This window comes from Mycteria americana, chromosome 2, assembly GCF_035582795.1.
Source record: "Mycteria americana isolate JAX WOST 10 ecotype Jacksonville Zoo and Gardens chromosome 2, USCA_MyAme_1.0, whole genome shotgun sequence".
Taxonomy (NCBI): domain Eukaryota; kingdom Metazoa; phylum Chordata; class Aves; order Ciconiiformes; family Ciconiidae; genus Mycteria; species Mycteria americana.
Genome location: NC_134366.1, coordinates 59048298 through 59074250, shown reverse-complemented (window position 1 = coordinate 59074250; position 25953 = coordinate 59048298). Strand labels below are relative to the sequence as shown.

The following is a 25953-nucleotide window of genomic DNA, read 5'->3' as shown; positions in this document are numbered from 1 at the left end:
ACCCAATCCAGCAGTAGTTTCACAGGTATATGCTCTGCATTGAAAATATATATACTTGCATACACCCATATGTCCAGGGTTTCAGTACATTGGACCAAATTCTGCCTTGAATTATATTCCATTGACTTCAACAGAATTTCCTAGGAATATACATAGAGTGGGCAAAACTAGATCCATCACTGCTGCATAGCAGACTTCCTTCTCATTCCTTTCATTGATTTTCCTCCCATTTGGCCCCATTCTTAAAGTCTTTGGCAGGTTAAGGGTTAGCCAAATTATTTGGAAACAACCCGTATTTACTGATCCTCATTCACTGTCTAAATTACACAATGCAGTCATGTGAGGTAAAAGGATTTTTGCTAATATCTTATTTAAATACTAATTAACAAATAAGTTCTAAAGATACAGGCACCTTTATCACTCCTGTGCTTCCTTTAAAACTTTGATGGAGCACACAATCTTCTATTCCCTCCTGAGCAGCAAATATTCATTTAAACACCACACTGGTTTTCTTTTCTTTCCACTTCGAGTCTGCTGTTTGCAAATTGATCCTTATGACTCTACAAATTCAAGGCAGTTATACCTTGAAATTCATTGGAATGCCGCCAGACCTATTATTTGCAGGACTTTGTAGCTGCATAAATAAAATGTCAACTAACTGAATATACTAGGCATAAAAAGCAACATAAAAAGCCATCTGTAATTAAGAGGTGTAAAAAGAGCTCCACTATCTTGTTAGGGAAAAATGACAGGTACAACTGCAATTTCAAATAATTCACCCAGCAAAGAGCAGAAGTGCATAAATATACACAAAAGCCAGCACATTAGTTCTCAGTATAGATCTAATTAAATTTAGTCAGAACAATGAATTACAATGGATTAGTTTACGTCTCATAACAGCTATTGTCTTTTTCTTCATACTTAGCAAATTTAGTCTTTTTGCAAATCTTTTCCTTACACAGGTGCAAATTTCTTGAATCTGACACTGTTTCCTATCTCACTAGTGATCTTTGGCTTTTGTTTTGCACCTACCTGAAAGCTACACTCCTCTGCCACCTAGTGCTTTAAAGAAGTATATTTTATATCAACTGCCAGCTCTTGCTGGCATAGTGTGTTCAGCAGAATAGATGAAGACTGTGCAGAAACCTTTTACCAAAATTTCCTTACTAAATGGGATATTAAAGAGAAACTTGGTTTATGAGTCTATATGGATATCGTAATTGATCACTACCAGAGATCACCTTTATCTCTGCAGACCTTAGTATCATACAAAATCATTTGGCAACTTGCATCCTTGTATTTTAGGACATTACATCATCTTCCTGTTTTTTTCTAAAATGTAAAATAAAATAATTTTTACATAAAATCCTTATAGAAGAAAAACATAATCAAATATAACATGTATTTAATCATATGAAATTTTCAGGCAAAAAAGAATGTCTTTTTCAACTACTAGCAGGTTCCCAATGTATCAAAGCAAAGTTCCCAAGGTATATAATTTTTGTTTTTAAATGGATTCTGGAGTACAGCATTGGTAACAACCAGCTTGCTTTTTGTTAGTTTTAATGTACAATGTTTCCAAAAGTGTATGTTTATATATTAGCACTATTGCAATTTATATTTATTTAAAAATTACACATAAACAGGGTTTATTTCAAGTAGCAGACTACGCCACGTGTTTTAGAGGAATTATGGAAATTTTTTTTTTTTTTACGTAATGGAGCTTCATATGGTCAGTGTTAATAAAATGAAGCTATGAAAGTGAGCTTTCCTTTACTCTTCTTTTGAAGGAAAAGTCATTCAAACGAAACTGTTCTGACTCTCACTGAAGATAATATCTTTTTCAGAAAATTAACTGGTACTATATCAATTGCATATACGAATCTTCAACATTTGTCAGTTGTTTCTAATTTTTCTTTTAGAGACCATGAATACCAGATATTTTAATGACTTTTTCCCCCCACATTACTCAGAAACCACTATGAAACATTGTCAAGCATCTCCTCTTGTCTGGATTACACAAATGCAGTACTAACATAAGCAGTATGGCTGTGAAATGAATCATTACCTAACCGTGACCTAGAAAGTATCTTAAAATGTCTAGTGTTGACACAGTCTAACTTCACTCATGTTTCATAAGAACTCTATCTGTAAAGCATCTTCATTGCTTCACTGATACTGTAATTCAATAGACTAATGCAATATACTGCCAATTATAATTATTACTCCATTAGCAGAAACCACATGTCCTCTCTCATGTTTAAAGAAAGTCGTCTTTTTTTTTTTTTTTAATAACACCTCTGTGTTTCTGAGAAATTAACCTGTGACTCTCAACATCCCAGGCTAATTTAGCTCATTTCTCTACAGAACCTTTGTCAAAAATATAAATATATAAAATGCAACTAAGACAGTAAGGTGTAATTAGTCCAATAATATGTGGACAAAGAAACAAAACACCCCACCTCTCCCTAAAATACATACACACCTTTCCCTCAGGACAATATATCTGTCTTACTGCTTGGCTAACCTCACCTCCAATATCAGTCTCATCCCATGCAGCTCTGTCAAAAGTAAGCCTTCCACTCTGCATTCTGTTTTCTACCTTTTATTGGCTTCAGTTCTGAGTAAGTGAAAAACAGAGACAACTGGAATAAATCCTGTTTGGACAAATCAAAAAGAACTTACGTTGTTTGCTTGGATACTGTCAACTAAATGGCATCAGTTTACACTTATCAGCTTTCATTATTCCCTTAGAGTATGGAGGAAATGTAGTATCTCTGCTAACATCTGTTCCTACCAGTTATGTTTCAGAATATGGAATCCAGAGCGAGGAAAGCAGAAGTGAAGTGTTACAGCACACACGAGCCCACTCCTTAAGCAGGCATAATTGGCTCAGCCACGTACAAATGAAGGCTATTCTGGAAAGTGTGGTCCTGTGTCCTCCACTTTCATATTCCTACTGTCCATGTTGCCACTTTTCTGACCCTGACATGAGCCAAGCTACAGGGAAGTACCCACTAAAAACCAAGCTGTAGAAAGCCAGGGAACAGTTCTGTCAGCATAGCTCCCCGAACCAGGACAGCACAGGAGCAGATACACTCAAGTGCCAAGGAAACACAGGGGCAACCTCACCAGGGTTAGGGGCAGGCTTGCATTTTTTGGCAGCAAATAGCTATTAGACTGGCTGAGACAGAATACCAAACAGTACTGTTTGTATATTGAAATCCCAACCTAAAATTGAAAACAGTCTTAATCTTAAATGCAACAGTGCTACTGCGTGGCTAAAACCAAAGTGAGAATCCACAGCTAGGTGCTGTAACTGCAGCACTGAAGAGTACCAATGCACAGTAGAGGGCAGAGCTGCCCCCTCTCTGCAGAAGACTCAAGACAGGAAGGCACTGCTGTTCTTTGCGGTTTTCCAAGCACACACTGACCATCCAGACTACTTAATGGCAACGGCTGCAAAGAATCAGCTTTGACCCGTCATATTTACATATTTCCAGTCATTACATTTCAATTCGTTATTTCACTCCAGAAATCAAGTGCACTTTGAGGGGGGAAAAAAAGGCTTTCCATATCCCTTTAAGACAGAAAATTATTTTGTATACTGACAACAGCAAGGAACACTTAACCTTCAGTGCGGTACAGAAAAAGTGCAAATATTACATGGCAACCACTATTTTGCTCAAAAACAGGAATATCACCAAGTATCTCAAACAGCAGCATTGTGGAGAGATCCAGGCAGATTCTGTTAAGAGCCCTGGAAATAACCATGGAGATAACTGTATCTTTCCTTGTAAATATCCTTTGTATCTAATCAACATTGGTTTTGAACTTTTTTTTTTCCTTTTTTTTTCCCCCCCTCCAAAAGAGCAGCAGCCAAAATCAGAAAGCAGATTTCCCTGGGAAACTTAACATACTTTATTTTACATCTGTGAGTGTTTTCCCTCCGTTAAAAAAATGTTATTTACAAAACCAGCATAGAACATTAGCATACAAATTATTCGGTGTACTGTACGCAGATGTCCAAACCCAAGGTAGAGCCTGATTTCTCTTTAATTGTTGACTGCTATGATATATCACTGAGAAGCATTTCCCACTGCACGCTACAGAAACACCTGACTGCAAAATCATATGGCATGACATGCAATTCAAGCAGGCTTCTCGAAAGTTCATAGGTTTTCTGTATCAACATTGAGTGAACAAAATGAGGAAAACATTCTTGAAAATCATGATATTTCTTGCTGTAGCAACTGGTTTTGTCAGCATTAGTTCTATAGCATCAGTTTTGAACAAACCAAGACGGACGCTTCCTGGCTCTTTCAATGATCCGCTTGCCTTCATCTTTTTCTGTAGGCTTTTCTCCATCATAAAAGACGACGGTCTCTACAGTTGGAGCATTAAATGGTCCTCCTTCCTTTTTGTGTATTTCCATGCGTATCAGTCGAGTTTCTGCTTTGACCTTTGCATAACAATAGCCACAAAGGACGTGTTTCTGTTTCAAGTTTCCACACTCAGGACAAACATCTATGTTCCTCTAAAAAAAAGACAGTGGAAAATAGAAGTTTTGTAATTTGAACAACAGCAACAAAAGAAACAGGGAACAATCACAAACTACTAAAAATGTTAAATTAAATACCAGAGAAATTCAATTGCATTTTCAAAATTTATTCTTCTATGTAATTTTTCTGTAATGTATTGCTATATCAAATGCTTACTACTAAAAATAGCGTATGAAGTCAATGCCTAAATCATTATACCCATTGACGTTTGAAAGACTAAAGACCTATCAACTCAATTAGATGCACAGAAAGTATAGACCTTTTCTATTTATACTACCTGTTTAGCTAAAATTCACATTTTGTTGGCTTCCCCCTAAACCGTCACTGTTTATTTAATCACAGACTACTGTCACACATGATGAATGCACCTGTTAAAAAGTATTTTGAAGATTACAATGTCTTTTAAGCTTATTTATAAACAAATTCCAGAAAGCTTTTTCAGTCAGTATTGACTACTATAATGATTCTCTAAAATAAGTGAGATGAAAAATGATTGGCGTAACTCTTACTCCAGCATGTTTGTTTGCTATTAACAAAATTACTTGCAGTAAATAAGGTGGCAAGCTCGTGGCAATTTGGTGATTACCTTTACTTTTATAAGCTTATTGGGATTTCTTCGCCTGCAGCGGTTCACTTCAATGGTGCGCCTTTTCTTTGGAGCCGCCATCCACAAGATGCTATCTAACAGGCTTGGCGCCTCATTATTTTCGCTAGTGTCCTTTACTGGTTGTGGAAGAAAAGCTGGAGCTTGGACAGCCAGTGCTGGTCCTGAAGGAAAAAGAAAAGGTAATTCATTACATCCAACCCCCATTTTCGTGTGCTGCCGAGGAAATACGACACGGATGCTACTGACACCCCTAAAAGGAGGAGATAAGAGCGGCCAACGGCGCCTCCCGCCCCGTTCCCTCACTGTCCCCAGGGCAGCGCGCTCTCCTGCTCCACCGCCCTCCCTCAGCCGTTCAACGGTAAAAACGAGTCCTGCAGCCCCGATGCCGGCCTCTCCTTCAGCCGAGAGGACAACACGCCGGTACCCACCCCAGGATGGGCTCTGACCCCCGGAGAAACCCGGCAAGAGGCCGCGCTCCAGCCGCTGCCAGCAGCGCTGAAGGAGACCGCGAAACCGCGGCAGCGGAGAGAAAACTACCACCAGAGCCGCCATATCCCCACAAAGCCCCGCCAAGGCTTCAGAGGAGGGGAAGAAGGTTGCTTGCCCGAGGGCGCATTGGGCATGCGCATCTGTCGCTGAGCCTTCTGGGAAACCGAGTGCCCTGAGTAGTTCACGGCAATAACAGGGACGGAGACCAGGACTTCAAGTCCCAGCACTCCTCTCGCTACCAGGAGGGTGGGGCGGTGAGCGAGGCGCTCGAGGACTTCAACTCCCTGCATGCATCACCGCGTGCCTCTTCGCCAATCGCGTCCCTCGCGGGCCCGGGGCTGCTTCCCGGCATGCTCCGCTGTTCGCCACCTTCCCGCCAATCAGCGTGCTAGCTGTGTCCTCGTGCAGGAAGCGGGAGGAGCGACTGCGCCGGCGCAGAGGGAGCTGGTGAGGGGAGTGGAGGTTCATTCCAAAATGGCGGAGCGCGGTTACAGCTTCTCCCTCACTACGTTCAGGTGTGCGGGGGGAGAGGGCTGCAGGCCTGGGCTCTCTGCGGGCGGGCCGGCGGGCGGGGGGGAGGACGGCGCACAGCCTACGCGGAGCGGTCTTCTGGCGGCAGGGCAGGACGGAGTGGGGACTTTGCAGAGTCATCGTGTCCCCGGCGGGTCCGCGGAGCTGGGCCTGCGAGCGTTGGGGGGCGGCGGTGGCTGGACTGGGGTAGAAGGGGCGTGTGTGGGGAAAGCGACGGGGATCAGGTGGCTTTGCCTGAGGGGGCCACACAGCTGCCAGGAGCCTTCGTGAGCTGAACGGCTGCAGGCGCAGCCGGGGGTAGAGGCGGGGGCTGAGGTGAGAGTCCCGGGTCCTACTTGATCTCTGTCGCCGAGCTCGGGCCCAAGTGCAGTTGCTGCTTGTATCTTCTCTTGTTGCTGTAAGTCAGAGTCACTGTGGGGCCAACCTAAGGTCTGACTCGTCACTGATATTGCCTTATAGTGAGTGCTTGGTGAAACGGTTTAGCAAACTTAAGGTCCCCACAAGCACACACATGCTCTAGGCTGGGTAGTAATTCTGTAATTCTGAAATAATTGGAAATGCATGATGATAGGTGAACTATGGTATCTTGAGAGATTGCTTCAGAACAAACTTTGCAGATGTGGCTGAAAGAAGCCTTCAGATGAGTTTTAAATAGTTTATTTCCCTTCCAACTTCACTTTGCAGGTGGTGCTTTCCTTGCAGTTTGTGTTGTGCACATCCTGGATGTGGGATGATTGCATGCACAGAATGAATATGCTATTGGAGTGGTATCTGTTAAAGCGTTGCTCTAATACATAGACTTAAGATTAATTTAGAGAAAAGGAAATTACTTTCCATTCTTTTTTGGATGAAACTATTAAGGAATCCCGAGTTATATTGGACATATAAAAAGAAAAACTGAGTGCAAGAATCTTTGTGCTGCTTTTGGTAAAGTACCTTCTTAATCTCAGAGGAGAGTAATGCTGTGTAATTGCAAAGTTGGTTACTACAGGCTTGTTGCAGTTAAGCAAATGAAGCAGTTCACAATCTAAAATTAGGAGAAGAATCTTCTCAATGGAATGATGCAGCCAAACATGCCTGCTTTACTCAAGGGGGTTGAATTCCTTATTAGCTCTTTGAAATGGTTTCCTAAGGGAGTTACAAACTTTTTGTACTGTACAGAAGCACTACATGCTCTGAAACTTGAAGCCATTTGATTTTATACTCACATGGAAGAAAATACACCTACTTAACGCTTTCCCTCATTCACCTGTTCCTTGTACTGAGAATTATTTACTTTAGTCTGTACTTACTTTTAAAATATTTTGTTAATGTTCTGTATATTTTAATTGCTGGCATAGGAAACTATTGTTCTGGTTTGTTAGTATTTTGTAGTGGAGAAGCTAGAATTATTAGTTTGTCACCTTTATACACTCTTTACTCAGTGTATAAATAACTACACTAATTGATTATTGCTTGCTTTGTTTTTTTCTAACTTCTCTAAGCACTGAGTTATATAATTTTTTATTTTACTTCTGCATCTATTAAAACAGCAGTGTCTGAAATACAGCCCAGAGAATAGATCCCACTTGCAAAATCACTTGTCCAATGAGTGACTGGCTCTGTGCTGTTCTTTTCCCTGGGGGTTGAGAATGAATTCCTTGATCCCCCTTGTTCTGTATGAGTTACGTTGTCAGCCTGACACCTGCTGCTCTGTTCTGATGATTCTGCATCCATTGCCAGAATGACATGGATCATTAAAACAAAATGCAGGAATACCCGGGGATGGAATGGGAGCTGTTTCTATCTTGTGCCATTGACCTGACGTGCTTATCAGTCAAAACGAGTAGCTGTGTTTTGCTTGTTCCTTTCAGCAGTGAACATCAGTGTCTTGAAAACTTTTGCAAACCACACGTATAATGCCATTTCAGTAGAAAGTCGTGACGCATTCTGAAGATTTTTCCCACTGAGTGGAAAACTTGTTTAAAATGGTATAAAGTTGGAGAATGGACTTGTCCTCCTTCAACCTGTATCCCAGTCACTGTTCCCTATCTGAGACAAATTAGGTTTCATCAGGGTTGTAGGCAGGTGCTGTGTGAGTATCCCAGTAGCACTGTGTAGCAGCGAGTTCTGTGCTGAACCAGTCTAGTTTTCAGAAGCTGTTATGAATCTTCAGACTTGTGGTTTTTGTTCTTTTGTTTTTTGGGTTTTTTTGTGTGTTTTGTTTTTTTAATTCTGGTTAGAATATGCTGATGCTAGGTGTAAAGAGGCTTAAAAAAGCAAGTTAGCATCAGATTGTTGTAGGAAAAATTTGGACATATTGGAATTGTTAGGCTTACTTTTGCATCTTCCTTTTTAGTCCTTCTGGAAAGCTTGTTCAGATTGAATATGCTTTGGCTGCAGTGGCTGCAGGAGCTCCATCGGTTGGGATTAAAGGTATGTTCAGAAAATAACTACTTTAGTGAAGGATTCAGGATTCAGAGTATCATTTGAGAGAACTAAAATAGTTTGGACTGTGTATGGGTCTTTCTTCATCTTGCCTTCTATTACATATTTTGTTTTTCTTTCAGTGGATTTTCACATGTTTTAGTGGGTTTAATATTTCCTTTTTTCTTTTTTCTGCAACTCAATATTTTTTTATAAAGAAGGAAGGGAGCATAGAGCTCCACACTGGGAGAAGAAAATTGCATGGTTGATTTTGGAGACACTCGGCTGATAGAAGTAACGTCTTTGTTTTTTTGAGTGTTCCTGTCTCTTAAGTAAATAACTCCAGCTGTGTGTCCATATATATAGAAATTACACAAAAAGTTACTTCAACTGCTCAATTATATGTGCTTCAGAATCTTTAGAATGGGATCATGGGAGCTGTATGATTATTTAAAATGAGAAACGATGCGTTGGGTGGATTCATCAAAGTATCTCTGTTAATGTGATTGTAAACTTCAAGGGTTTTTAAAAAAGGGAGGAGCAAAATTCTTTACAGTCCAATAAACTTGTTCTCTGTTTTGACTGCTTTTCATAATTTTAGTTTAATTAAAAAAAAAAAAAATCTTGTTCCTTTCCAGCTGCAAATGGAGTGGTGTTGGCAACTGAGAAGAAGCAGAAGTCCATTCTTTATGATGAAAGGAGTGTCCACAAAGTAGAACCAATTACCAAACATATAGGTTTAGTGTACAGCGGTATGGGTCCAGATTACAGGTATTAAAAAATTTTGTTTGTTTGCCATTGAGATGCATTTTCATACAAGAAATGTAAGAAACAGATAGCAATTAGCTGTTTCTCTCTAAGTGTATGGCATAATATTATATTGTATTACACTGTATAGGAAATTAACTTTAAGTTTTTCTTGATATATTCAATACCTTGTCAAACAACCTTCTATCTAAAGAATGAGTAGGGAATGAACAGCAGTGTAATTCAACCTTAGTTTCAGTTTAAGTATTTCAGAGATTACTCAGTTGATAAAGATAACCCAGCACAGTCTGTGTTTTCTTACATTGGTGTTATACCAGATGTATAACTCCTTAGCATAGTATTTATTATGAGTTTTCAGTTCTACTTGTAACAACTAGTTGGAATTTCTTTGACATACTAATTTTGTCTTTGTTTTTAGAGTACTTGTGCACAGAGCTCGGAAGCTGGCCCAGCAATATTACTTGGTTTATCATGAGCCCATTCCAACAGCTCAGCTAGTACAGAGAATTGCTTCTGTGATGCAGGAATACACGCAATCTGGGTATGTGATTTTCTGAATTTTGAAGTTGCTTAGAAAGATTATGTTGTTTAAATGTAAGGAATAACAACTACCTGGTGATTCAATTTTTTGTATCAAAAAGGCAGTTAGTTTTTCAATGGAGAATGTCCACAGAAAGTGGGCCAGCAGGAGGAGCACTAACTGGCAGCAGGTGAGATAGGGTCTTCATATCTTGCTAACAAACATGTCAGACAAGGCAGCATACTTTTGGTTTTGTACTGTTAGTTGACTAGTCATTCCTGATGACAGCTCTGGGCTGGTGGGAAGCATTTGGGGGTAGGTTAACACATCTAAAATAATTTAGTCACCTTTGGTTTTCACTGAATAAATTTCACATATCAACTGTGATTTTTTAGTTTGGGGTTTTTTTTGCCTGTAGTGGTGTTCGTCCATTTGGTGTATCACTGCTAATATGTGGCTGGAATGAAGGGCGGCCCTATTTATTTCAGTCGGATCCATCTGTAAGTATCTTGTGTTTGTAAATTCTACTGCTTTTATAAAACATTTAAACTTTGTATGTGCTCAAGAAATACTTTCTGTGATGAGAAGAAGAATGCTAGAACAAAAGATCCCTTAACATAACTTCAGAAGTCAGAATGAGCCATTTCAATAGGTGCTTGGAGCAAGCCTGGATCATTCTGTGCCTACATGTTTGTGTACTGCTTGAGACATGGCAGCTGTTTTTGAGGGAGATCACCATCCCTTTTCATGCCTTCCCACCTAGTTGGTAGTGCCCGCCAAAGTGGCTTTCTGCAGCAGGTACCAGGAAAAAAAAAATTTTGACTGCTTATGCTGCTCAAATAGTTGTTCCCTAAACTGGATGGAAGTTAGGCCAAAATCTGTTGCATGGTGAAATGTAATGCATATGCTTTAGTATTTAATGACAGGGGTTAATTTAAATGAGTTTATTTGCTGTGCTTGCACTACACTTCTGAAAAACTACCTTTTGATGCACCTGTGAGTTGTAACGCTTTACATCAAACAAAACCGTGGTCACTGTAGTGATCATTGATAAGCTTCAGAAATTTGAATTACTACCTGATGCTTAAATGTAAAAAGCAAAATGCAGATGCCTTGTGTAAGGCAGCTTCATTGAGGCATGGAACTGCTAATGGTCTTCATGCCAGAGGAGCTAAATATCCTATTAGTAGCTAAGATAAATCAGATGGCTGATTTGCAACAAGTTGTTTACATTACTTAATCTTAAAGAAGAATATATGGAGTGAACCTCAGAAAAGATCTGACTGTATTCATTCTCAAGGGCAACCATACTATTTCTGTTTAAGGAATCCCAAATCAAAACTATGCTAATGACTTACTAAATTCATCTTTCAAAGTAGTAGGAGGATAAAAATAGGTGGGGCCCTGTACAAATGTTTTGTACGTTTTCAGTGTATGTTTCCATATCAAATTAGTCTGAATGTAATCCAAAATAGTCTCCTGTGTTCTCAGAATATTCAGTATTTTCATAATTGCTTCTGTACTTTTTACCAAGTAATCAATTATGTAATGTTTGACTAAGTTACACAAAACAATTCAATAGATTGTTGCTTTTACAGGGAGCTTACTTTGCGTGGAAAGCAACAGCAATGGGAAAAAATTACGTCAATGGGAAAACATTCCTTGAGAAAAGGTAATGTATTTGATATTTGTCTGAAAGGATGCTATCTGTTTTGTTCAGGTTCCATGTAAAACAGCCAGATAAAAAATGCACACTTCCAGATTATCAGAACAAGGTTTTAAAATACTTCAGATACGATGCTTCCAGTTTACTTATTTACACATGCACAGGAAATTTGCTTTATTTAAATGCCAACTTTTGTGTTTATGGAGAATTATTTCAGTGCAATAAACATTACATTCAACATATTTGCAGAAATACTGTACTATACAGTGTCTGTAGGAAAAGTAGTGAATTTTGGGGTTTTTTTTTTTACAAACAATAACTTTGACTATTAATATCACAGTGCTTACAAATAATATTTGTATGAGAAATAGGAAGATTTTAGTAGTGTTTGGGTTTTTAGAGACTCCAGGATTATTAGGATTTGGAAAGATCTTTGTCCCATGCTGAAATGCATGAACTTCTGTTTACAGATACAATGAAGATTTGGAGCTTGAAGATGCCATTCATACAGCTATCTTAACACTAAAGGTTAGCAAAATATTTAAGAAATAAGTTTCTTACTGTTACGACATCATTGATACGATTCACTGAACTGTATTTTCTTTAATAGGAGAGCTTTGAAGGGCAAATGACAGAAGACAACATTGAAGTTGGTATCTGTAATGAAGCTGGTTTTAGGAGGCTCACTCCAACTGAGGTTAAGGACTACTTGGCTGCAATAGCCTAGTAGAAACCGAGCAAGACTGTGTGATTCACACAACGGTCTTTTTAATTTTGGCTACTTAAATGTTTTTGTTTGCAGTTTTTGCGTACTTATTTCTACATGGTTTGTCTGAGAGATTTTTTAAATATCATGGGTGCAAATGCAACAGTCCTAATTGTAATACATGGAATCTTATTACAGGTAATTCTTTCCCTTGATACATGGAATCTTTGTACACAAAATACTGTACAAAATGTAAAGTTATAATGACAGCTTGAAAAAGGCTGAAGAATAAAATTTGAAGGCCACTGTTTTGGGGGAAGGTGTCTGTGTGTCTTTTTAATCATAACTTGTTTATCTGCATAAAGCGGAGATTTCAGTGTCTTTATTGTTGAGGAAACAGAATTTTCCACATACATATCAGCCATGATGAATTCACGTTAGACCTTCTTTTAAAGAATTTAAATTTTGAGTGGACAGGATAATTTTTTCACTTTGGAATGTTGTTTAAATGTTAAGTAACTTAAAAAAATGGTTTTATCTGGTGTAAAAGATCATGTACTTTCACAAAGAGGCAGAGCAGTCTTCCATTTCAGGTGTGAACTGTGATCTACTTGAGCATCTTGGTTCTTGACCCTCTTGGTCTTTGTGTCTCAAGAACTTGTTTTCCATTACTTGGGTTATTTTTGTGGCCCTAGAAATTGCACTTTTTCAACCCTGAAATATTGTTAGAAATAATGGAAGTAATAACTTACTGAAAACTAAACACCTTTATCACCATCAATAAAAATAAACAGGATTTGCAAAGCAAAATGAGAATATGTAATGTAATTACTTTATCCCTTAAATTGTGCTATTTTCCAACTTGCAAGATAACTGTAAAGGTGCAGTAATGAAAAGAGCACTTAATTTATGCATCACAACTTTTACAGGTGCAGAACTAGATTCTTGAATATTACTGTGTGTGGGTGTATGTATCTATGCATTTGTTACATGTGTAGAGTCATTCAGGTTATATAGAAACACAAAATTTACTGCAAAAAAAAAAGGGATACATATATGTGCTTTTTTTTCAGCAGAAATAATCTAGTATGCAGCCATTTAAGTTACTTTTGGAAGATTTTATTTTTTTTAAAGCAGTCTGTTAAAATGTTGATAATGAACTGGGAGCGGTAGCTGGATCACTCCACTTGTACATAAGGCTAAACACGTATGGGAGCAGCCTGAGAGGTTACATGTTAGCCATAACTAATGAAGAAAATATAAAGTATGAGTTAGTCTGCAGAAAGTAGTGTATAAGCTAATTGATCTGTTTTTTCCAATGTCTGTCTTCTGATGTTTTATGTTATCATTAGGTAAATAAGAATTTCTGAAGCATGCCATAAATGAAGTTTTATTTCTTAATGTCAGAAATAAAAGCTGTGTCCAAATGGTTCATTAAGACTTACTCCAGATCACTTTTTGAGTATTTTAGTCTGAAAACCAATCCATGCTCTGATCTTCTTCTAGAGAAGATGAACAACCAGGAACTGAAACTGGAGCCTTTATATTGCTTCATCTTCAATTTAGAGTATTTATACACATTAATTCAGGTTTTTAATGCTACATAAATATTTAAAGGAGTTGTCCATATGAAAAGATGCAAGTAGGTACTTCAGAAAATGGTTAGCATGAACTGCAGTAGCTTAGTTGCCTCCTCTACTAGAAACAGTTGATTAGCAAAGAACACCATATGAAGGGTAGTTGAAACCAAAGCAAGTTTCAAATAAATCATGCTACCTCACTCCCGAGATGGTAACAATGGGACAAACAAACAAATATTTTAAGGTTGGGGGTGGTGGTGGTTTGGTTTTGGTTGGTTTTGTTTAATAATGGAACAACTTCCATCTGTAGAATTTTACTAATTTTACAGGTGGTGAAGGGAAGTGAAAAAACAGTATCTTCCTTCTTTTCCTGTGGTTTAATAATTTAAATGTAGTAACTATTCCATGCATTGTACAGAAATGATTGTGCTCTGAGTAAGGAAAGTGCTCTCCTTCAGATATCTGACAACGGGTATAAAAGTTGAGGGGGTTTTTGCCCACTTCCCCCCACCCTGTTAGGAGGACAAACAGCCATTGCCACACAGGGTATTTTTACTGAAGTGTATACTTCAGAAGTGGTGTTGGTTTTACTTCATGTTGTTATGGACCAACATTATAAATGGGTGGCAACATGAAGTTAGTATATTTGTCAGATGTTCTGAATGTCATCTTGTACCAGGTTGCTTCAGTCAGTGCTTTTAGGAATGTAAGCTGTTTGAATTGGTAAAATGTGTGATTTGATTATTATTAAATGGTGGCACCTTTTGAGAACAAATAGAAGTGTGCCTTGAGAAAGATGAGAACGCTGTCACTGGGCTATCATAGCACCATACATTAGTACACAGTCTCTTTTTATGACAAAAAGCTTCAAAATGATGATCAGTTGTAACTTTCCTTTGAGAGTGCTTTCCTCAGGCTGTCTCTCTGAGGGATGATTTCGTAGCCCCTGTCATCATGTCTGTGGTAATATTTAATTGCTCCATGCTTTGTGTGAAGAGAGAAGGGTAGATCTGTACCATAGGCTAATGGTTTATTGTCAGTTACTCATTTTGATGAGCCACCAAGTTGGTAGTTGAGAAAGACAGTTTTTACACCACGAAGAACTGAGTCCTAAAGTTCCCTGATATACTTAAGCCCTACAGCGAATTGAACTTCTTGGTGTAATTTGGAAAGAATATGCATAATATTTTGAACTCGGGGTTTATTTAGAGTTTTAGATTATTTTCTTAGTGATAGGCAGATAGACCTTGATATTGTGCTGTTCTAATAGAGAAGGTGGTGTGATTTGGAGTGTGCAGGTTTTTTTAAACCGCTTAATGCTACACTGAAGAAAATCATTGCCATACTTGGATGACTGCATGTCTAGAATAGTAACTAAATTTTATATAGTATTTAAAGGGAACCTTTAAACTGCAGGGAACTAATTTACATAATTTTCCATTCAAAATCCTTGGAATTTAAGGAAATTATAATTTTGAGCTGTATTTCTCAAATAATAAAATCACCTCAGGCATGAGAGATACTAGCGTAATGGAGTAGCAAATTACATGGTGGTTGTGGTAATTCACAAAAAGTGCCATTTATTTAGTTATATGATAGTAGCTTTGTTTATACTTTGTAAAACAACTAATTGCACAAAGTGGGGTCAAGGGGGAATAAAGTGGACAGACACTGTTCATTTTTGAGAAACGACAACTTACAAGCTTGATTACTTAAGCTGACCATGAAGTATGACTTTGCTTCATTTACCTTGTTCCTAATGCAGTCATCTGAAAGAAGACAAGGAGACACTGTTCACTTAAAAGTAGGTAGTGTTCTTGATTTGCATGTCCTGGAAGATGATCTACTCTGAGGAACTTGCGATAGTGTTCTGATGCTGATAGGTTCTGTTACGGGTGCAGTAAACCCCTTACAACTTGCTTTGGCTTACTATTGCTTTGCAGAATCTTGTGAAATCATTTAGGCAAGTAAAGACAATTACTGTAGGAACCAGCCATTGGTAGTAAGTGGAGAGAAGGCAAGTCTCTCCCATGCTGTTGGGGAGTATTGCTGCAGCATGGAGAGAGGCTGGAGGACACAGACGTCTCCTGCTTGAAAGCAGGCAGCAACTCGGGGCAAGCAAGGAAAACACTTGCATTTAGCACCAAATGTTTTAATACGGCTTTTGTTACCTGAACTTCACAGACCCAACGTGCATCGAGTCATGGTTGCTGCTTCCCCGCTGAAGTTCAAGCGCAAGGCTGACTTATCTCTGGCCTTTCTGACCTAATGTAATGTCTTTGCTCCTTAATAAAGGCTTTTCGGGATAAAATACGTATTTATTTGAGGACCGCCCTGACTCTGACTGCAGGCACGCCGGGGATCAGAGCCAGGCCGGGAGGGCTGGGGCCAGCAGTGCAGCGAGGCGGTTGCGGCGGCTGTCCCCGCCCGGCGGCCCCGGGGGAGGTAGTGGGCTGGGCCGGGCCGGGCCGAGCCGCGCCGCGCCACGCCGGCCCGGGCCGCCTCCTGCTGCTACCGGGGTGAAGGCTGTTGCCGCCAGCTTGTGAGTATGGGCTGCGGGCGCGGGGGAAGGCGGCGGCGGGGAGGGAGCGGGATCCGGGAGCGCCCGGAGAGGCGAGGCTGGCCCGGGTTTGTCGCGCCCCGACAGTGACTGGGGGGTAAGGGGGGGCAGGGGCCCGCGTCCCGCAGCCACCTGACTCCCGCCACCCACCCTCCTGGGAAAAGTGTGTCAGGTGAGGGCGAGGCGAGAGGGCGCGGCCCGGGCCGGCTGCCGGGACTCCCTGGGGTCGGCCGGGGCCGCCGAGAAGGGCTGGGGGCAAGCGCCGAGGGTACCCTGCTCTTACCCAAGATGGCGCCTTGACCTCCGTGGCGCTGCTCTCACGTGATCGCGCAGCGGCGCGAAGGTGGGGGCGGTGGACGGACAGGGCCGGGTCGGGGGCAGGAGAAGGCGGCCGTTTCCGTCGTTTCCCGCTCACCGAGGGAAGATGCGGGCCCTGCGGGGAAGGGAGGGGATTAAAGCGGCGCCTGGGCGCGGCTGCTTAGGGGAGGCGGGTGAGAGAGAGGGCTGCGGGGGGGGGGAATCTCTGAGGGACGCCCTCAAATGGCGGGCGTGTCCCGCGGGATGTGGCTGTACATGCGGGGCGTACTGAGGCCGCGCTGGGGTGAGACGCCGTCGCCTCAGGGGGCGGCTCCCCGGGGATCCTTGTAATAGCAAACATTTGTCTGAAGGGTTTTATTTTTTTCTCCCACCTTATTTTAGGAGTAGTTCTTCTTCTGTGGCCTTGTGGTTGATAGTGAGGCTGCCTCGCAGTTGTGCTGAAAAACTAGTTGGGTTTGTGGGCTTACTTTCACTGAAAAATGTGAAGTGAGCTTTGTCTTCAAGCCTTTTTATGTTTGTAGAAGTTGAAGCTGTTGCGGGGAGAGCTGCAAAAGTAGTAACTGCGGGGCTTTACTCACTGCTTTACGTATAAGAATAAACTTGTTGCAATGGTGAGGACTTTGGGGGAGAAGGACTGATTTTACTGGCCTTCTTTGACCCTGAAGAGAGTCAGTAGGTCATGTTGGAAGATATCAGGCTTTTTGGATGAGAAGAAGGGGGAGACTTTGGTGATGCTGGATATTGATTGGGCCAGTAGCAGTTAATGCTGACTGTACTTGAACTTGTGCATAATGCAAGGGTGATTTCAACTGCTTGAAGCCAGGCTCTACAGTTGCACTGGCAGAGCCTCTTGTAGGACCCAAGCCATATGTATCTTTTTGCCTGTTTTCAGCAGAAGCTGCATTTGTCTTGCCCTTTAATACCAGTTTGCTTCAACATGCAGCTTAAGTAAGAATTACAGGAGCATGTGTTTAGACTTGTAGTTGGGAGTCAAAATCGATTAATTTCACTATTCATAGTGGCTATTTACTGCCTGTCATAAAAAATGGTATTGTTTGCTGTGGTATTGAATCCTACATTTTTCAAAGCCAGCCCACATTTGGTTAAGTAATTCCTATCATACTTTTCTCAGGGAGACATACTAAAGTAATATGGATGCGAAGGAATAGACTTAACCAGATGCAACACAGTAAATCTGTAGTAGAACTAGAAAACATAGAGATGTCTAGATCCTTCTGGCTCTAGAATTATGAATCGTAGTCTGTCATGATGCTGTGCAATGTTGAAACTTTGCCAGGAGGTTGTTAGGGGCTCATTCACTGAGTTGTGCAGTGTAAGTTAGAAGCTGGAGAGGACAGAGCTGTGCTACCCATAATTGTAAAATACAATGGGCTTCCTCTGTGCTGTGTTAAAATACTTGCTGGGAGCCAGACTTCACAGTTTTTATGTATGTCTGTAAGCATGGTGGGTAGCTTTTTTATTTTAATGGTAACTGTGGTGAGAGGGAGAGGCAAGATTTGCTTATGGCATTAACAGGATTTCTAATTTTGCTCTGGATGGCAACTTTTGCAAATGAGCTGTGAGAGTTGAGATCTCTCTAAGTGACTAGCTCAGTGGAGGGCTCGCATGCGGGTGGAAAAAAACACAAACTTGCAAGGTGTGTGTGGAGACTTGAATGCTGCTGTTCTCCCTTGCTGAGAACTGAGATCTTCTGAGGCTGTAGGTTGGATCCCCAGGGGGAAGGAAAGGAATCGAACTCTTCAGTGGCACTCGTGCTGAGGTTCCTGATGCTTGTGCTTTACAATACTGGTAGCTGTTGCAATCTACTGCAAAGCTCCAGTATATACTGTTGCAAAGACCTCTTCTGACTGTCTTTATTCTTGGCCATGCAATAACAATATTCTCTTTTGCTTTCACTTGATAGGAATAATGTTTCCAACATGTCTGTGCAGTCGCTGCTTTGTGAAAGAATTGCTGTTGCCGAAGAATTGATTAAGAGAGCGGAAGCCCTTTCCAAGTCCCAGAAAAGGAGACTAGAAGGTGGGGCAAAACTATGTAACAAACTGAAAGCAGAGCTAAACTTCTTACACAAAGTGGAGGCAGGGAAGGTGGCCATTAAAGAATCCCATCTACAGAGTACAAACCTTACCCATCTCCAAGCCATTATTCAGTCAGCGGAGAACCTGAAAGATGTTGTCAGTGTCCTCCATGTCTTTGCTTATGAGGACAGGTTTGGGGACAAACAGACACTGGTGGTAGATGTTGTTGCAAACGGAGGTCACACGTGGGTGAAGGCCATTGGTCGGAAGGCTGAGGCCCTGCATAACATCTGGCTGGGGAGAGGCCAGTATGGTGACAAAAGCATCATTGAGCAGGCAGAGGACTTCCTGCGAGCAAGCCGTCAGCAGCCAGTGGAGTACAGCAATCCTCACATAATCTTTGCGTTCTACAACAGCGTGTCCAGCCCTATGGCAGAGAGACTCAATGAGATGGGAATATCTGTGCGAGGAGACATTGTTGCTGTGAACTCACTGGTGGAGCCATCTACAGAAAACAATCACCTTAGCGCCAGTGAATCAGATGAAGAAGGCCCTGAACTCCTGCAGGTGACCAGGGTAGATCGGGAGAATTTAGTGGCCAGCATTGCTTTTCCTACCCAGATCAAAGTAAAAGTGTGCAATAGAGTTAACTTGGACATCACTACCTTAATAACGTATGTCTCTGCTCTGAGCTATGGTGGCTGCTACTTCATCTTCAAAGAAAAAGTGTTAACAGAGCAGGCGGCTCAAGAAAGGAGGGAGAGAGTCCTGCCTCAGCTGGAGGAGTTCATGGAGGGGAAAGAGCTCTTTGCCTGTGAATCTGCTGTCAGAGATTTTCAGTCCATCTTGGAAACACTGGGAGGACCTGGGGAGAAAGAGCGAGCTGCATTGCTTGTTAAAAGAATTAATGTGGTGCCAGATCAGCTGTCTGACCGTGCCTTGGGACTAGTGGCTAGTTCAAAAATCAACAGCCGTTCTCTAACCATTTTTGGGACAGGAGACACTTTAAAAGCCATCACCATGACCGCAAATAGTGGTTTTGTGAGGGCAGCGGCTAACCAAGGTGTCAGGTTCAGTGTTTTTGTCCATCAGCCACGAGCATTGACAGAAAGCAAAGAATCTGTTGCCATACCTTTACCAAAGAGCTGCCCACCTGATAATGGACTATAAGTCATTACATGAGTTAGTCATTGAAATATTGCAGGTGCTGCAGTGTAGGCATTTGGAGAAACAGAAGAATCGTAATGGTACATTTTTGGGTGTGTATCAGTGTAAACGGTAACTATTGCAGTGGAAGGGCTCCTCAAGGGATTTGCAATATCTTTACTCAGTCCTTCGGGGTTTTTTTGCTCAGCTGACCATTAATTTATTCACTAAGGTTATAAGATTTCAGTGAAAATTGTTAACTGGCTTGCAGTATATTAGTTGTATCCATCCCTATTAAAAAGTTCAGTTAAAGCACAGTTGCTGTTGTGCCCTTGTCATTTTTGTCCTCTTCAGAGAGATTAAATTCAGCACCTTAGATGGACTTCAGACTTGACTTCTGTGGAATTTAAATCTTTCTTTCACCTGTCCTATTCAACTGAATTCTTTGTTGATGCAGAGGTACCTTGTGTAGAGACCTATGCCTCTTTGGGTGTGGGCTGTTTTGTGAAGATATGACTAGTAGCCATGAATAGAAACCAACTTAAGCCTGCTTTCTTTTACTGAGATGATGTATGTATATCATGTTAGACTGATTGGGCAATTGGGCAACAGCTTTAAAATTCCTGGAAAAATCAGTTGAAATTAGAGTTTATGTGCATTAATATGTTGTGACTCTTGGGCCAAACTGGACAGGCAGTGGTAGCAGACCAAGGAGGCAAATCTGCTTCCCTTTTCTCTTAGCCTTTGCCCAAGTGCAAAGCCTTGCTGGGTGCAAAACCCAGCTTGAGGCTTTGGAAAACAGAATCCTCCTAAACTGAGCCTGCACCCAGGTAGTTTTTGATACTAGCAAGCTCTCTGCTGAGGACTCATGGTGAACTTGAATTTGGCTCTGTTGCTTGTGGATTGCCTGAAACAGCCTCACTGACATCCTTTAGTGTCGGCGTGGTGGAGGACGAGGTTTGTGGGGTATGTTGTTAATTGCTAGTTTGCCCTATAGTAGAGAGAAGCTTTTTCACTGGTGTTGGAATTGCTATTTTTTCTCAAAGTGTAGAATAAACAACAATTTTTTTTTTTTTTTTTTTCAGGAAAGAGTTGCTGTTTTAGAAGTCTTTCTAACATTTTTCTGTATGCTGTAATGACAGCATTTGCTGTTTGGTATTAATTTGTATCAGTTTCCTAGTGGAAAATTTTGAGATGTCAGAGTGAACCTCTTGGCCCTGAGCCATACATTTTATCAGGTCAGTGAAAGAGATGCCCACTGAATATTTTATAGGCTGTTGTTCAACGTGATAGCATTATTATGCAGCTTATAGTTCAGGCAAAGAACATTCCCTTGCCTCTTGCCACTCCACTCTAAATTTCTTCCTACAGTACAAAGTAGCTGCAGTGTTGCCCTTAGCCATAGTCTCTACCTACTTCTTTTTGTCTCCATTACTCTGGTATATTCTGATGTAAAGATACTGGCATGCCAGCAAAATGACTCTGAATGCCTCTTCCAGCTGAGTAAGCTTAACTCCAAGGAGTAAAAGTGTACTTTCTGCAGTTATGACTCTTGCTCTGGTCTGTTCTTACTATGCCTGTAGAGTAACCTGTTAGGGGTTGTCACCAGTATCCACATGCTGCCTATCTTTACCTGTAACGTTTAACAGTGCAGAGGGCAGTCTGCTGTTCACCTGCCCCTCGTTTCTGCTGGTCACTGAGGTAGTTCATGGGGTTTAGTTAGGATGGGTGGAACTGGATTTTGGTTTTTGCTGCTTCAGCATCCAGTCTTCTACCTGCCAGTTTCACAGGTCTCCCTTGGTGAGTTGTTCTAACAAAACATCTAGCTTGTTCCTACAGTCTAACACTGTGTAAACAAAACCTCATGGCAGGCTACATCCCCCTGTATCCATTGATTTTTTTTCCTGAAAGTTCGTCTGAAGGAAAAGGAGAACCAATGCAATGAAACGATATAAATAATACATTGGCTGTGCTGCTGAAATGCAAGTCTGCCTTAGTAGTTAACAGCGCAAGCTTCATCATACAGGAGCTTAGGAAGATAGTGCTTTATCATGGTATGATGGATTTACCAGAGCACAGCCACAGATGTTCATGAAATGTTACAGTGCTATAAACAGCTGGAAGGAAAGGTGCCTTTCATTTCTGCCATGAGAGCTCTTACTCTGGACACCTGTGTGATGTTTTTCCTCTGCAGTAGGTGTGGGAGTAGAGGTGGGAGAGGCCGTCTGTGGAGAATAAGAACAAACTGTGTGTCTCAAAACTGTGTTTCTGTTCGGTACAGAAGTCCTGAAAGAAGGTACGAGAAACCTCCTAGTGAATAACTTATGAACAAGCAACCTGGGAGAGAGGGTTTCTTTTTGTTTGCAACTCAGACCTTTAAAAGCTGAGGTCCCAACAGACAGCTTACTATTTATCACTGATTAATCTGTTTTACAATCTTACAGGATATACTTAAAGCTAAGTGCATGGTAACTGCACTTATGCATGGTAATTCATTATGGCCTTTTAAGAACTAATCCTTTGTATTTAAGTTACTTTTAATTTGCTTGCAGCCTTTCTACCCTCATGAGGGTTTTGAATGAGTAAATGGAAGAGAGCTGCTTCATTCCACTTCTTGCTGTGACTCTAAGAAGTGGGTTTCCATCATTTTCCTTGCTGTATCCCATTCAGTACTCTTGAATATCCTCTTGGGCACCCTCCAAAGCGGTTTCTCCAAACCACAGATGAGAGGGCAGTGACCCTCATTCTTATATGGTAGGTAACCCAGAGAAAGTAGTGAAAAGCAAGTAACCTCTGTATTGCCTAGATGAGAAGTGGGTGGGCTCTGTTTGCTGTATGTCTTCACTCCTGCTATTGCAGAGCTAGCTGACTTGTTTTGTAGTGATAGTTTTGTATGAACATTAAATGCGACTCCATTTAAAAGCCTCTGTATCTGGAGCCATCGTGTGGTGATTTTCTTCATTACCAGTCATTTTTGCCCAACACAGTATTTGTTACTGAATCCATTTTCTTTCTCTTGCCAATTTCTACCAATCATATGAGCCATATTTTAGAAATATGAAACTCTAGAAATTATCTGCATGCCACTGTGCGACTTGAGGGGCTTTTTATTGTTATTTTGTGTCTCCCTGTTGCATGGTGTAATAAAAAGCTCAGAATGTGGGTGTTCTGGGATTTGTTTGTTTGTTTTAAAGCTATTTTTACCTTCAGTGGTTTTCTGGCTTATTGGTCAAACAGAAGTGCAATGCTGCCAGACTGTAAGAATTGCTTTATAAGATGAAACCTGAAATTGAATGCTGGCTTGGAACCAAATTGTGTTTTGATTGTAATATTTGGTGGCTTTTATAGATATTGGATATTTATAGATATCTTTCCAAGATATTGGTGATCTACATATATAAACCAGTGTTGTGGTTTAGTGCTTTTAGATAGCTTCTACTTAATTTTACAAATGGGGGATTAGATGTTGGACTTCCCTTACTTACGACTTTACAAATGAGTAATTAGAAGTTACCAAATTATGTTTGAAATTAAGTTGAAAAAAATTGAAATCCAAGACTGCTTATCCTTTCTTCCAATATCACACAACTGGTTTGTCTACACTACACCAGGCACTTGAGGATACGGAGACATCTCACTTGCTGCAATGGATTTTGGTTATTTTTTTTCATGAAATTTTTCAGCATTAAGTTCCTTGGCAAAGATGGATTCCTAAACTGTTTTGGAGAACCTTGTTCTTCTGGCACTTTTAATTTATTTTACATTATCTTTGTATGGTTCCATAGTCTCTGAGGAGAGGCAGCATCTCTGTTCTGTGCAGCACTCAGCCTGCTCTCTTTGCTCCAACAGTAAGAATACCAAACAAGGAATGCTGCGATTGATGCCGGGCAGTAGAAAGCACTTGGATATTATATGAGAAATAAATAGGTAAGTTAAGTTGTTAATACATTCATGTTTCTAATTTGTCTTCTACAGTTTTGTTAAAAGCCAATTTATTTTTGGACACAGCTGTGTTACGTTCTTTACTTACTGTTGTTCTGGCTGACAAAATTTGCAGATAAATGACATGTTTGTCATTGTACCTGTAAGCCATGAAAACACTCGGAGGTAGTTTTGTGTGTTGCAGCCACAGATGTGTAAAAGTCTTATTCTTTGGTAGGTTAATGGGCTAAATAGTGGTTTGTGTTTCAAACTGTCCCCCTCCTCTGATGATGCCTTCAGCAGACTTAAAGCAATCTGCTGAAGTCTTCTGGAGCCTGTCTGAAAATACTTTCACAACCCTGCTCCTAGTTCCTGAAAACTGAACATAGGCTTGGTCACAACAGTAATAAAACAAGAAAACACAAGCATCAGTTGTTTGAAATAAGTTTGAGAGGAGACCTAGAAAAAAATACCCTAAAATCTTTTTTGTTTAAGTGGAGCAAAGAAAGGATTTACAATAATGACAAAGCATGTAGTTGCAATGACATTCTTTATTTCAGGTTATTATGCAAGCAAAACAGCACAGGTCGCCTGTTATCTAATCAACCTGGTAAAGTAAGCAAGAATGAGACAAGGTTCTTGAACTGAAGGCTATGGTTACAGTTTTCCTGCAAGCTGTTGTTTTAGGAACTGCTCCGCTGTCCAGCTTGCTGCAGGCACCGTGTGTGTGTTCTTTTGTGGTGAAATCAACTCTGTAGGTACGTGTGGCTGTTGCTTTTCTATCAAGATTTAATATTGCCGTCTATTCTAGAGTAAAAACAAAGAGAGTGAATGTAAAACTACTACACTGAGTGACAGAACTGCTTGGAATTGTGATTTTGGGGCTTTGCAGATTGTTTGCTATCAACATCATGGAAATTAAGATTGTTCCTACATAAACTATTGCAAAGAACAAGCAAACAAAAAAAACCTTCTCAAGCCTTCATTGTTCAGAAGATCCTTCTGTCCATTTAAAAGATCCTCACTTATTATGTCTTACCTAAGACATTCCTCTCTTCAAAAAACCCAAACAAAACCAAAACAACAAAACCAACAAAAAAAAAAAAAGCAAAAGAAAACCAAAAGAATAACAAGATCTGATAATGAAGCTGTGTCCCTTTATTCATTAATGAGGCTGAGTGCATGATAAAGCAGCTCGCTGTGGTAATGAGAAACATGGAGATACAGGGCACAGAAGTTTACACTGCAGTGCAGGTACCAAAATCCAGGGGCTAGAGGAGCGAGTAGCATGAGTGCTTGATAGTATTTTTTTTTCTGAGGTTCATCATATCTATTTACTGAAGCATTTGAGGTCTCAGCACTACCCTGGTGGTAACAGTAGTGAAGGTGATAGCTTACAGCGAGCTCGGGAAATTCTACCATAGCACTTCCTTGTTTTGTTGGTGTTAGTAGTGCTGACTAATTTCAGGGATTGCTCCATTTTCTGAAACAACACTGGACATGATATTATAATTTCTAATTTTCCTAGCACAGACATAGTCTTAAATGCCATTGAAGTAAGTGGGAGAAACAAAGCAAAAACATTTCAAAGGAAATGTTTTCAAGGGAAAACACTGTCAAAAGATGAGGCAGCTGATGTGAACAAGAGTAAGGAACATGGAAGGTTAAGTCAGTGTCAGATTGTCTTGCTAGCCAGACTAGAAGCATGGCAGGAATTGGTGAGGATGTGGGAAAAGTAATTCTTCGGTGTATACCCTTCCATGTTCTGTGCCCTGCTGTGAGCTCTGAAGAAGCTGCTGTTAGCTCCAAGGAACAAAGGGTAGAGCCTTCAAATGTAAGTGTGTTCAGGACAAGATCTTTGGGTGACACAACCTCCTTGCAGGTGAGAGCTCCATATGGATGGATGGTATGACAGACCCTCTGCCAGTTTGCAGTCACTGAATTTCTGACTCCTCTTCAGGTTTTTCTTCTGTAGGGGATAATTTGGCCCATCTTTACAGAGATGAGGTTCACCAGAGTGAAATGTCACTCAGGCAGACCACAGGCCTTCATAACAATGAAACTCCACCATATAAATCTGTTTTTGTTTTTTGTTTGGTCCCCCCCTCCCCGTTAAGAATGCACATTATAAGCC

General features: G+C 40.7%; 3 protein-coding genes across 4 annotated transcripts; 2 read left to right on the top strand and 1 right to left on the bottom strand.

The window, feature by feature from the left end:
• Positions 1–3441: 3441 nt before the first annotated feature.
• MRPL32 (mitochondrial ribosomal protein L32) lies at positions 3442–5774 on the bottom strand. The gene is made up of 3 exons (XM_075493590.1): positions 5598–5774; positions 5149–5330; positions 3442–4537 (listed from the first exon to the last, which is right to left on the bottom strand). Exons 1-3 carry the CDS (start codon positions 5719–5721, stop codon positions 4283–4285), a joined length of 561 nt encoding a protein of 186 aa, XP_075349705.1. The 5' UTR covers positions 5722–5774; the 3' UTR covers positions 3442–4282.
• Positions 5775–6054: 280 nt separating this feature from the next.
• Positions 6055–12578, top strand: PSMA2 (proteasome 20S subunit alpha 2). Its single transcript, XM_075493589.1, has 8 exons — positions 6055–6173; positions 8528–8604; positions 9234–9366; positions 9782–9904; positions 10302–10383; positions 11482–11555; positions 12020–12077; positions 12160–12578. The coding sequence occupies exons 1-8, from the start codon at positions 6133–6135 to the stop codon at positions 12274–12276; spliced, it is 705 nt and encodes a 234-aa protein (XP_075349704.1). The 5' UTR covers positions 6055–6132; the 3' UTR covers positions 12277–12578.
• Positions 12579–16219: 3641 nt separating this feature from the next.
• C2H7orf25 (chromosome 2 C7orf25 homolog) lies at positions 16220–23060 on the top strand. Of its 2 annotated transcripts, XR_012774283.1 has the most exons (3): positions 16221–16377; positions 18638–21136; positions 22451–23060. XR_012774283.1 is itself a non-coding variant. In XM_075493588.1 (2 exons), the coding sequence occupies exon 2, from the start codon at positions 18654–18656 to the stop codon at positions 19920–19922; it is 1269 nt and encodes a 422-aa protein (XP_075349703.1). In that variant the 5' UTR covers positions 16220–16377; positions 18638–18653; the 3' UTR covers positions 19923–23060. The 2 variants fall into 2 exon arrangements, 1 of the variants encoding a protein (XP_075349703.1); XM_075493588.1 differs by having other exon boundaries at positions 16220–16377; positions 18638–23060.
• The last annotated feature ends 2893 nt before the right edge of the window (positions 23061–25953 follow it).